Source organism: Electrona antarctica, assembly GCF_951216825.1.
Source record: "Electrona antarctica genome assembly, chromosome: 12".
NCBI classification, from domain to species: domain Eukaryota; kingdom Metazoa; phylum Chordata; class Actinopteri; order Myctophiformes; family Myctophidae; genus Electrona; species Electrona antarctica.
Window position 1 is genome coordinate 21,421,713 of NC_136793.1, and position 13,916 is coordinate 21,435,628.

A 13,916-nucleotide genomic window follows, 5' to 3' on the forward strand; every position below is an offset into this window, starting at 1 on the left:
GACAAAGAGAACTTTCAGATGGTGCTTCGCAGAACGTTCCAGACATGTTATGTATAGACAACAAAGACAAAAGTGAGGGACCTTTCCAGCCCAGTGGCTAAGGGTCTAAGGTCAAGTTGTTGTTTGGAAGCCTGTTTAAGTAAATTCAGCTACGATAGCGGGACTCTTGTGTTTTCTGCTTAACATGATGTTTCCAAATAGTATGTGGAAAATAACTGCTGAGTCACTCTTGCTCACCAGTGGCGCCAACAGGTTTTGCTGTGTGATTTAGATGTGCCGCCGTTTTGAACCCCCCCTGGCGAGATCTATCCCATTATGGTCCCTATACCAACTGTTTCTGTGGGAAACGTGACACTGCATGGCCCACAAACGTATGGCATCTGGCTGATGGTATCGTATCCCGTGGTGAGTTAATATGACAGTGTTATTGGTTGTAATAGACGATGATTAAGATGCTGTTACGGTTTCCTCATCTTGATCATTGTCTTTGTCATACCATTATCGTCATGGCGGTTTGTCAGTGCTGCTGAATTAGTGTCATAACACTTCACTGCTTCAATTACAGCACAGTAATGCCCTGGGTACTGGTATAACTCTGATTTAACTCCGGTGTACCCACCCGGTGAATCATCAGTTCAGCGATTGCCAAACATGGAGTGATCACTTATGCAGACATCCGGCTTTTGGTTCACAACAAACAGTTTCGCTGGTTTTAGGCTTGGTTTCCCGAAAAAGGTTTGAACGCTGAAATACATGTGCCTGTTTTAAGCCCATGGAGTGTGGCTTTACGGCTACCAATTAAAGCTACAAGTTAACTAATTAATGGACCAGGTGCAAAAGGATGGGCGAACGTCAGGCCGTCGAGGCCAAAAGATGGCATCAGAATTCATGCCATGTGGTACCCCAGGCCCGCCCGACATTACAGTTAGAATTTCCCCAGCTTTGGAGCACTTGGGTGGTGCAGTGGTAAAGTTCCTACCCACCACCCTCACGAAGACTAGGGGTTTGAGTCCTCCGTTGTGCATGCAGCATGGCAAGCATGTTGATCTGACCTCATCAAACCCTGTACACTCAAGACACGCTCCATATGTGGCCAGTACAGAATTCATTCCATATGTTGATCTGACCCCCCCATGCAAAAGCACCAGCGCTCGCCCAGCAGTCTGCTGTCACCCAGGCAGATATGTTGATCTGACCCCCCCATGCCAAAGCGCCAGCGCTAGCCCAAAGTCTGCTGTCACCCAGGAGGATGTGTGCACTCTCGCCCTCAGGCGTCTTACTGGTTGTATTAGCGACTCCAATATAGTGGTGGAAATTACCATAATATAAAAATACTTTCATAATAATAAAAGTCCTGTATTCAAAAATGTCCTCGAGTTAAAGCACAAAAAGTTAAACTGTAAGGAACGTGTGTGGGTCTTGATGTAGTGTTTGAGTGGTTTGGAGAGCATCTATGTTTTGTTGATGTTGTAAGTGTATTGTTCTGTGTCGACATGTTTAATGTATTGTTTTGTCTATGTACTGTATTCATTGTGTATTCAGAATGAAATAGACATCATGTATGTTTTAGGTCCTATTTGAACTGCCCACACATAATGACTGCAACTTTAGTTATTGATATGACATCATATACGTTATCCTCGGTTAACCGTTCACAGTCCAAAGGTTAAACATTTTACCCAAAAAGGTCCAAATGCCCATCCCTACTGTACACATTGTATTGTTTACAGTCTTTATTAATTAGGGCTGTCCCTGACTCATGGTTTAATATACAGTAGTTGAATCAGCTTCGTCATCTTTTATGCGAATAGTCAAGAATTCATTGTTCTGTTTGTATAAAAAGGTCGCAATTTATAGTCTATAACCCCATTTTTACTTGATTTATTTGCATGTAAATTTGTATGATGTGTTAAGCTTAGAGGAATTTTCTAGGACCAGTTACAAATTGCAGACAGGTGCTCTTTTATGGCTGTTTTGAAGGAGGGTACGGAGTTACACATTTTAATTATGTTGGAAGGGCATTCCACATTCTGGTGGCATGGCAGTAGAACAAATTTGACCCCATGTTTGTGCCAAATCTGGGTTGAGCGAGATTTGTGGAGCTTCCTCTGGCCTGTGTGTGTCTTTAAAGATGGAGTGCCGTGATTTTTTTCCACCCTAAAACATGATCATCAGGTCTTATTGTTATATAAGGAGGTATCATTTTTTCAAAAAAGTGTACAGTATTTGTTAAAATGTTGTTTTTATGTGGGCACGCCCACCAGTTCATTAAGTATGCCTGGTTTGCGGTGATGGGTGGTGATCCACCTGAACTGAGGCCTCACCCACAGCTGTAGTTGTATGATAAAGGGGGAGGGATTAGGGGAGGGGCTGATAGTGTGGTGTCACTATATTACTGTTTATTTCATTGGCCCGTTTGACTGTCAAGGGTTCAGCCTCCAGGAAGAAACCCTAAATACAAAGTTAATACACCATTGCACATAAAAACGACTCCAGGGTGTCTAATGAAGTACTGTCACCTCATAGACACATGAAAAACTGGAAAAATACAAAAATTGTGGCACTCCATCTTTAACGTTATTGAAGCAGCCTGACAGGTACAGTACAGTATCCCTGTTCTCTTGAGTATCTTGAAGACCAGGCCCATTGCACATTGCTTTACTCTGTCCTCTGGCCTAAGCCATCTCTAATGTGCAGGGGTTAGGTGAGTTCTATGCAGAGGCCAAGTAGTAACCAGAAATGTTAATGATTTAATGACTACTTAAATGTACAAAGGTCAAAGGGTCACGACTCATGACATCAGAGTGGTTTCTGTCATCTTCATGCACCTGGTTCATATCGTCTCTGTCGGGTGGAAACCTCACATGTCCAAAGCTATTTGTTTTCAGGATTCAAATTCAAAAGTGGCAAAAGTAGCAGATCTACAATCTCAAACTTCAAGTTTCTAGCTGGTGGATATGCTACTTTCAATGCTTTTGTGTGATGCTGTAGGCTAGTATGAATAAGTGGGGCCGTCATTTATGAAAAAACTCAAACTAAAATAGGTTTCTGCCCAAAAGGCAACGATATTGGATGGGACTCATAATCAGGTTTTGGGGTGCAAACAGTTAATTGAACTAATTGATGTAATTGATTATGCAAAATTATCTATAATTTAACATAATAATCTATTAATTATAGGCAAAAAGCTTTTTTTCTATTTTTGAACGGCACCATCGTGTTTGTTTTAATATAACGATTATTTGATTAATTATTATTATTATTATTATTAAAGTATTCTATCGAATAATCACTAAGAAGAACATTATGGATAGTCACAGCCCTATAATCTGATTAGATGAGCCCACGTAGACCCAACCATTGATCAAGTAACCAGCACGTTTTGGTCAGAGTGATTAACTGTCAGCGTGTCCCACCTGTTGCTGACCCGTTCTGATTTGAATGTGTTTTCCTTTTCTATTTCTTTTTCCTTGCTGCTTTCTTCTTCCTGCCTGTATTATGTTGAACCAGAGCAACGTTATAATAAGCAGCCATTCTAGAGGGTGTCACCCCCGGGTCTAATTAAAGACCTGGCTGGGAGGCAGAGCGAGATGGATGACTGTTCAGTGTGTCAGAGAGAGAGAGATAGAGAGAGAGAGCAGGCTGCTAGCTGCTCGTGGCTGCTGGTTGCAGTATGTGCAGGTGGCTAGGTGTAAACGTTAGCTTTTATCTTGGCTTTGAACAAGGGCAGGCTCAGGGGCCTGTGCAGGTGGGGTTAAGGAGGGATGAGGGATAGGGGCTTGTGGGGAGGGGTGGAGGCGGGGTTAACGGCTGCAGAACAGAGCCTGAGGCCATTGTTCGTCAAAAGGAGCCTATACTTCAGATGAGCTGCGGCGCGGACAGAGAGTGACACGATAATGTGTCTTGTGTTGTGTGTGCAACCGCTAATGATGAGGATCATATAGGCAGCGGTGTGGCCATAGGGGGTTGTCGTCTGGCTGGGATAGAGAGAAAAAGAGACAACAACCAGATGCCTGGGTTGAGTAATTACATTGACTCACGGTGACCCCCACAAGAGTAGAGACAAGAATGCGCGTGCGCATTGTGTGTGTGTCTGTGTGTGCACGTGTGTGTTTTGTTTTTAATTAAAGTAATGAGTCAAGCAGTATAGCAAAGACTTTGGCAGTGTGAAGAATTACGCCGACGTTAAACCTCGTGACTCAGGCCTGATGTCAAAGGAGGGCGGTGATCGTCTTTCAGTTTATTACCACGCAGCCAAAATAATTTATATATAATATGACTTTTTACCAGATTTGAACTTAAAGTTAATGTTTCCAAGGTGAGGTGCATATAGTCTCCAGAAAGCGGGATTTGTGCTTAGTTGCCTGCCGTACTGCGTGCATGCTGAAAAATAGACGGCTCACAGCTTGAGCTTGTATAGATCGGCTATTTTCTGACCCACGACACACGGCACACAACCAAGTATAAATCACTTCAGGCCTGAACACTTCCACAATGCACACTCTCTTCCACTGCATCACATTATGAAACGGCTCATCCACGCATGCAGAACATTTCTCATGTTTAACCAATAGGAAACAAGGACATTATCCACACTCTCTTTCTCTCCTGCATTTTTGCATGTAAAATCATCTGGGTCTAGTTCTTATTCAAATATGCATACCTCTCACTGGCGAGGCAAGTCAGGCATGTCGAAAACATCTCTCAAAGGGCTCATTCTCGCAGAGAATAACCAAGAGAACCGCGTCGTGCCGGTAAACGTATTTTTGCGGTTCTGGATTTGTTTCCATGGCCTGGTTTCAGATAAGGTTCTCAGAACCTCATTCGGGCCCTGTTCACGAGGTAGTACTAGCCCTGAGTTCTGGGAACCTAGACCTCAGAACTTAATAAGTTCAACTCGTACTTTTTACATTCTTCAGTTCCAGCATTGACATGACTGTATTTTACAGTGTGTAGTCAACTTTTTGTGGCAACCTTTGTGCTAAACAACAACTAAATCTTACCTCATACACCTACTGTATTGACGTGAAACAGCAGAAAATAGCAGACCTACAAGCTCACAGTGTGTCAAATCGTGATGCGATCTTGTAGATCTTCTATTTTCACGTACTTTTAATTTGTTTTGAAAGAACTTCAAGGGTTCTAGAAGGTTTCAGGTCGTGGGGGGTTCCGAACTACCCGTTGCAGTTGAAGAGGGCCATTAAGATGCTGCTCTGACCTCCACCTGTGATCAGATACGGTGTGATGTGGTCTGCTGCGTCTCAGGGTGAGCGGTGTTATGTGTGGAGGTGCGGTGGTTTAGCGGGAGAGCGTGAAAGACAAAGAGAGCAGGCATTACTGTAAACTCCAGCAGACCACAAGGAATGCAGCCAGGCAGCGTGTACGGGCACGTCCAACATGTGATCGCACACGCACGCACGCATGCACATACACACACACACACACACACACACACACACACACACGCACGCACGCACGCGCGCGCGCGCGCGCATGTGCGTGCGCACACGTGCGTGCATGCGCGCACACACACACGTGCACGCACACGTACGCACGCACACAAACACACACACGCATGCACGCACACACACACACACACACACGCACACACACCACACAGGTACAGAGAGGAGAGACACACAAACACACACACACACGCTTACAACCACGTCTGCACACACACACACACACACACACACACACACACTTACACCAACGCACAATCGTGCACACACATTCAACCTACGGGCACATGCACACAACACACACCGACAGAAACAAAGAGAAATGTGATCATCTGGTGATGGAAAGGGAAGTGGCATGAATGGAACTCCAGATAAAGTTCATTTTTATGTTCACATGGTGTTCATAATCGTTGCTCGACATGAAGGAAACATATATGAATGGCAGAAGAAGGCATGCTACAGTCAGATCACCCACTGGAGCCTAATGAGTTTACTCAGTTTGACTGATTATCAACTGGATGGATTTCTTCCTCTTACTCAGAACAAGGGGTGAACTGTCAACCTCACCGCTGTTGATCTACTATGGCAGTGGTTCTCAAAGTGGGGGTCCTTGAGGGAGTCCCAGGAGGTCCCAAGCAAACAATTTTAATATGTGCATCAAAACCAGTGTGTGGGTTTAGATGTTCAAAGAGCCTATTTATATCATACAGTATAGGCGATTTGACAATTTGCGATCTACAAGTGAGAGATAGTCTATTTCTTTGGAAAGTTTTGAATATGTTTTGAAACATTTCAACAACACAAACCTTAGATGGGGTTCCCTGGCACAAACTATTTTCAGATGGGCCTCCGCTCCCCCTTCACCCATTTGAGGTGTCTTTGACATGAAAAGGTCTGAGAACCACTTTACTATATGGCAGAGCAAATGGCCTTTTCTCAAATCAAGTCAGTCATCACCACAATGTAAGTGAGGTCTGACTCTGGCCAGTATCTTCAGGCCACACTGTTATAGAAAGGGCACACGTCATTTTAGATTACTTTCCCAGTGCACCCTCTCAAACCCAACCCCTTTAGGTTTGGCAAAATAATGTTTTTCTGTTTCTCTCTCTCTCCTTTTCCCCAAGACTGGTGAGATCATAATGGGCATTCTATTTTGGGGCTTGAGACTGCTTTTTTGCTTGCAAAGTTTTTCGCTGGTGAGGTGATTCATTATTACACAGCACGTGCTGCTTGATTCATGGCGCGTTGGATGGAACACACGAGGGTGCTGTTTTGCACTGCAGACATCTTCTGGAATGTGGAACATGGTAAAGAGGTCAGGGGCATTAAAATGCTTTCACACATCCAAGGTTGTGCACCTGTTTTCGTGCAATGTGCAAGATATGGACATCTCTCTTGGAGGAATGTTAGGAAGCAATATTGTTTTGCTTTCAGGCAGAAATCTCTTATCTCCACATTTTTGTGGAGATAAGAAAAAGTCGCTTCGCACCATGTTTCAAGCTCATAGATCTGCTATCCGACAATTAGTTAGTCATAGTCAGTTAATCAATTAATTGGTACATTTGGTCTTGGTCTTTGTTGGATGCGAGCACATCCCTTGTAATCTCTAGATACAACCCTTTATTTCTACCAGTCATTTAGAATTCTACCAGTTCAGCCACCACTGGTGAGTTTGACTGGTCTCTGTGCAACTTTACAGATTTGTGGATTAACTCTACAAAATTATAACTATCAGTCAACGAATAATTTCTTTAGTTCTTTAGTCGTATATTGCCTGTTTACCTTTCCTTTGGTAGCTGAATCTCCTCAAAAGTAGCACATTCTTATACAGAATGCAACCTACCAGAATGCAACGAATCCAAATCCAATGCTATACGATATCAGCATGAAAATATTCTTGAAGACATAAAGCATATAAGTGGAATGAGTGACACTTAATTACATATAGTTACAAATAGTCATGGCTTACATTAGAACCCCAAGAATAATACATGTAGGTTATGGGTTAATGATGTATACACCAGTTAATGTTTAACCTTTTTATAATCAAGGACCCCCAGTTTGATGAATATGCATTAGGCCTCAGTCCCCCACGTCTTTTTTTTGCTTTGTTTTTATCTCTGGGACGTAAAAACTGTCAGTGTTACGCAAATAACATTAATTTTAAAACTGATTTTAATGTTTAATATCATATTGTCTATATCCATCAAACTTATTTCTAATGGTTTGAGCCTCAATCACCACTCTGATATAACCAGTCCTTGTCATTTATTTCTGGACTTTGAAAGCAGTTTTAGCTGCAATACCACAATGTCCTGAGGTGGTGGGGGTGCTGATATGCAGATTTTTAAATATTTTAGTCATTATAATACCAATCTGAGAATCCCGAAGCGAGGCAACAGTCTGTCTTGAGAGACTATTATAATACTGATGCTAGATAAAAAAACAGGCTTGTTTCTATTCCATGCCAGCTTGGACAATCAACAATGGTGGACATTGTAAACAAAGTGGAAATGCAAATTTGGAACTTAAGACTGAAGAGAGCGAGGAATTATACAAAGTAGGGTGACATTGATGACATCACGATGAGGACAAAATCAGTTGAGCTGTTCCCGAGAACAATTTCCATTAAAGCACCCATATGATATGAAAGCCTGATTGTTCAAAATTGGTTATTTGTGGGGATAGAAAACACATAATGGAAGCCCCAAAAACACAAAAGAAATAAAAAGTTGAATTTTATGTTATAGGACCTTTAACTCAAGTGTACAAATGGAACCAAATAGACCCTCACGTGTACATTTAGTTCCATTTGTACACCCTCTGATCCTTAATGTCCATCACATTCCTAACAATCAATCACTTAGTTGGGGACCCTCTGGACCCTCTGGCCATGAAGTCCCCCACCGTCCCCACATAGATCAGTGACCTATTCTATACAGCGCTCTAAACTCATTAAGACCTGAGGCTGATTCTACAAATGCCTTCTAAACAGTAGTTATTTTTAAGATAATAAGCAAAACTCTAAATGACACCTGGTTTTAATGGGTTTGAAGGGTAACATATATTACATAAAGGTAAATGTAATATGTTGGGGCAAATTATCCTAAACTAGGCCTATATATATATATATATATATATATATATATATATATATATATATATATAGGCTACGGTGTGTATATATATGAATCAGTTAGTTTTAAAAAGTTGCCTCAGTGAGTTCATTGCTTCATTGCCAATTAAATTGGCAACACACACGCACACGCACACGCACACATCATCCACCCTCCTCTCTGTCTCCCTGCATGCCCACAACGCTGCTGCTGCAGGTTGAATCTATTGCCCCGAATTTCCTGTCACATGATTCGAAATAGGATCCCTGCGTTCTTTACTATCTCTCTCCCTGCGCTTGTGTCAGTGGAGTGCAGGGACCTGCCTTGAAGTTCAGGGACTTTTAACGCGGACTTGTAGGAGCGACTTCTCCAACAAAACCAGACAGAGCATCAGTCCCAACTTCAGTTCACCTGAGACCGGCGACTATACTCTCCGTGTCCCAAACCCGCTTCCGTCTATCTCTCTTCTTCTTTTTAGCGATGGATTCTTTGACAATCACCGCTGCCATCCTCCTCGCTGGCTTTCTATCTTCGGCAGCTTTCAACAAACACTTCGAGACCGGTAAGTCAGATGATGATGATTCTTAAAAGGGAATGCTCTCTCTTTTTTGTGCTTTTTAAAGTTGTGTTTATTAATTTTAAAGTGGTCGCATTTGCGTGTTGTTCGATCAGTTCAGTTGCGCACTGAACCAAAAACCTAACAGAAAACGGCACCCACGAAACGGGAAGACTGAATTCCATTCGCATGAACTTCATTCATAGTTTAGTCGTATAAATAAACCACATTATATTGCTGGCTGCAGTGATGAGGAGAACTTATACGTGTGCGTATACCGTATGTGCGCTCTCGGAGTAGCCTACGTGTTTCCCAGAGAAATCCAACCAGGCACCAGGCAACTATTTGTAGTAGCCTATTATGACTTCTCTCTAGTCTCTGACACACTCTGTCCAATTCCAAAACAACAGCCCGTGTGCGCCAAGAAGAGTCCCGGACAGATGTGCTTGCCTCTGCAGTGGCAGTGCAGAACATGGTTACATGGGGCATGTGACAGGCAGGTCGCGATTGCGACCTGCCTGTCATAATGCCCTGCAGCAGCAGCACGCAATATAGCCTTTTGTTTGATTGTAATTGACATAAAGGAGCCGGAGGGGAATTTGTTTTGAAACCGGTGAAGTGTTTTTTGCCATCCACTGAGATGGTAAGATGGCACTGCGGATCGCATTTCTTTATAACTGCCAAACGACTGGTTATAAGTGTGAGCTATTATTGGGTGACACATCAAAGTGACACGCGACACTTATAGCGACGGAATTCTTTTTCAGATAGGATTGAATCAGCCAATCAATTCCACATAATTATACAGTAGTTTGTTTAGACAAATACAAATCATTGAACAAGTATATATCCTATGTGTGCCATGGACTGCAGGACTACAGATGGAGCTCCATTCAAAACGAGCTGCCTTTCTTCTCCGAGAAGGGAAGAATGTATTTTAATTTGAATATCTAATAATGATGACCGCACAAACCAAAACTTCTCCTGCTGTAATTTGTGCTGCGTTTCATGTTGAAACGGCAAATCCCCATGCTTTCCTTTTTAATTTTTTGTCTCTTAATTATACCCTTGGACTCAAATTAGAGGGCCCACCATCTGGGCCAGTGCGTAAGTACTCCCATGTGTACCTATGTATTAACAAAGTATTTAAAGCTATGGTATTCCCCCCTCTCAATGGAGGGGGATGAGGGGAAAAAGGCAGAGTTTACCCTCAGTGCAAGTCAACTGTGCCATAGTCACTGTACAATAAAACAATACTTTAAACAGTCAGCATGGGAGCAAATGGCTTTAGTCTGTTTATGAGTGCAACTCTTTGCTCTATTCTGGATGGGTGTCTCAGACTGTCCCCATGCACTGATTTGACTGTCCCATACATAGGAGTCACATGTGGGTGACTTCTTCAGATGAGATGTATTCATTGCCATACTGCAGCTATATGGTTTATACGCATAGCTTGCTGAACAATGGCCATGCAGTGTTGTGAAGGGTCTATTATCTATTATCAGTGCTTCTAAATCAGTTGCCTAGTTCTCCCACTTTCAAGATTTTTCAAAAGTGTTCAAAAATAGCAGATGTACAAGCTCGCAATGCGGCGCGAAGTGACATGCTGTCAGCTTGTACAAAAGCTTTAATAGCTGATCTACAAGCTATGAGCTTGTGCATCTGCTATTTTTCAATAGCCAACGCTAAAATCTTATATGACACTGTTGCTTTCCCGGTTTTATAGTATCAAAATCTGTTTTAACCACACAAATCTTCTATGGGGGTCCCTAGCACATATGACAAAGATTGAGAAGCACTGATCTAAATCAAATACACACAGACAGGAACACTTCCCTGAAGTGGGTTTGTTCACATCTCGCAGTCCCTTGACACAGGGAAATCCTGTTTAATCCTGTGTTCATTTGACTAGTTAACCATGCACTTCAATCCTCTTCACTTAGTAAAACGGCCCTTAGTTGGCTCTGTAGTCTATAGGCCTACTCTATACCAGATATCACCGCCATAAGTTTCTGATCTACAAGTTGCAACATGTTGTTGTGAGCTTACAGATCTGCTTTTTTTGGGCGAATATTTCCCCCCATAATATGGATGTTCAAGTGGTTAAGCCTGATAGTGAAATCAGCCGACCTCATTGTGAGACGTTGAGCTTGTAGATTTGTGATGTTTTGGAAAAGCTTTTGGCCTCTGCATGATGACCCGAAGTAGGGATGCCGGGGTTAATGTGCTTGAATGAACGCTGAGGATTGTGTTTCCAACTTTCCAAATCATATCACGCAGAAATGGAGCATTCTTATTTCATCTTATGCAATGGGATTATCATGCATGCACACACTCAGTCTCTCTCTCTCTCTCTCTCTCTCTCTCTCTCTCTCACACACACACACACACACACACACACACACACACACACACACACACACACACACACACACACACACACACACAGACACAGACACAGGCAAATAGCTTTAATGGTTTGGAGAAAATGCGCTGGCGGGTGAAAGAGCGTTTATGCAGTATGTCTGCACACATCTCCCATAGCCTAATACCATCCCTGTTCGGGTGGAAACCTCATATGTCCATAACTGTGGTACCTGCAGGATTCAAATAAGAAATAGCAAAAGTAGCACATCTACAAGCTCAAGTATGATCAACTTAGTATTTACCAAAAAACACAAAGTAAAAATGTGGAGATAAGAGGTTTCTGCCTGACAGCGGCAACGATAATGTACAGTGCAGTGACAATTTGTCTCTCCCCCGTAATTCACCTGAAGGGACAATATTAGAGCAGTGTTCCCCAACCCCTTTGGAGGGACGCCAAAGATCACAGGCCGTGTCTCAATATTTTGAACATCCTAACTTTCTTTGTCATGACTTGTCATCATAGGGGTAAAAAAGCATTGTTTTATGGAAAGGTTTCAAAAACAGCAAAAACCGCCGAACTACAAGCACACGGTTGTGAGTTTGTAGATCGGTTACGTTTTCTCTTCATATATAGATATATAGGAGTCATTAACGTGTCTGAAAAACACAAGTGCGTGCACATGTGGGGGTCTCAGAGTTGTCACATGTAAGGGGGTGTGGGGGCTCCAAGGTAAAAAGTCACCTTGAGGCCTTTTTGAAGCAAGAACCATGTTTAGACACCCACATGCTTACTCTGTCTTATTATTATATTCAGGCCTGACGTTTGCTCACTTGGCAGCCGCGCAGGCCCTTGACATGAGCACACACACAAATGGAAGCCATCTCCTGTCAGAGAGCTGTCACGATGAGATGTAATTGAGTTGCACCGAGAGCCGGTAATGTTCGGGGAGGTTGTCGGCGCCGCGAACAAGCCAGAGCCGGTTAATCTGCAGGGAATTATTCTCCTGTTGTCCTTCCCTCTCAGGGGATTTGCGACGGCCTCGTTGATGGGGTCGGGGGGGAGACGCTTGCCCTCTTTTCAGGCGAGAGTCGTTGCAGTCGCGTCACGCTCACACACATCAACTCTTTTTTTGTTTTGTGATGTCATGACATGGCAGAGCGAGCAGCACATTGTTGGAACCAGCATGGAGCTTACACACTTTGAAAAGGGCTGTGTTTATGTTCAGTAGCAGGGAGAGCAAGGTGTGTGTGTGTGTGTGTGTGTGTGTGTGTGTGTGTGTGTGTGTGTGTGTGTGTGTGTGTGTGTGTGTGTGTGTGTGTGTGTGTGTGTGTGTGTGTGTGTGTGTGTGTGTGTGTGTGTGTGTGTGTGTGTGTGTGTGTGTGTGTGTGTGTGTGCGCGCCTCTAGGTCTGTCTGACTGACTGCATGCACACGTATGGGAAATCCTGTCCATTCCAAATCTCCTATCGGCAAGATGGATACATCCCCTATTTTTGCCCTATATAACAGGCACTGTTGTGGTCCTCTGTGGGTCATCTTTAGAGGATGTTGTGGTCCTCTGTGGGTCATCTTTAGAGGATGTTGTGGTCCTCTGTGGGTCATCTTTAGAGGCGTTTCTTCCAATTAGCCGTGTGGAGAAACATGAACACAAATAGCATAGAAGGGAGTTTCTCAAGTAGAGTCTTGATTAAAGGCAAGCTGTGACATTTGCCTGTGTGGAATTCACTCCGAATATCGGATCAAAGAATGCCGTGGCTGTCAGAAATAAGGCCTGTTGTAGAAAAACATCGGGTTGCTATCTGGGTGCGTTCGATTCCACTTTGGAGTGATGTGAGGCAAGACGTGTATTACAGGCTTTCCTTCTCTCCTCCAGCCACGCTTGCCAAGCCTCCGCTGAACTAGACATGCATGAAATAACTTGTAAGGCTGCACTGGAATGACGTGCAAAACGATCGCTCTGCGTGCGACGATGCGTCACATCAAACTAACTCGCTGCAGATGAAGCAGTGACATTATTTCCAGACTCGGTTTGTCTAGCATGTGCATGGTGGTGGACCTGGTCCCTCCCTCCCTCCCTCCCTACCTAGGGAGCCCGTTACCATCCCCACTGCTCCCAGTCCACCTGCCCTTCGAAGCACTGCAGGTTGTTGAACAACAGAACGGGCCGGCGGGTCTGGGTGAGAGCGAGTGTTTCCCCCCTCGTATAGCTCGCCGCAGCTCAGATGAGCTGCTGGAACTGGCAACCCGCCGCCTTGTGCTTCTTCTTCGAGGCCCGACCGCCGGGCCAGCAGAGCTGCAGCGCAGCAAGCCTGCTGCGCTCCGTCAGGGCCATCACACCCAAACCGCAGAAGACAGCCCCCGCGCTGGCCTTCGCCTTGCAGCGGGGAACAGATCAGCCGGTGCCAGAACACTG

At 43.8% G+C, this 13,916-nt stretch overlaps 1 protein-coding gene across 3 annotated transcripts in view; it reads left to right on the top strand.

Annotated features, from left to right (window-relative positions):
• Positions 1–13,916, top strand: part of kremen1 (kringle containing transmembrane protein 1) — a 119,979-nt gene that overhangs the window by 34,524 nt on the left and 71,539 nt on the right. For 2 of the 3 annotated variants that reach the window (XM_079515457.1, XM_079515458.1), the window contains exon 1: positions 8,939–9,143. The exons of the other annotated variant lie outside the window; for it this stretch is intronic. In XM_079515457.1, the coding sequence (XP_079371583.1) occupies positions 9,062–9,143 (82 nt within the window). In that variant the 5' untranslated portion in view covers positions 8,939–9,061. Of the gene's footprint in view, positions 1–8,938; positions 9,144–13,916 lie in introns of those variants that run through there. 3 annotated transcript variants of the gene reach the window in all.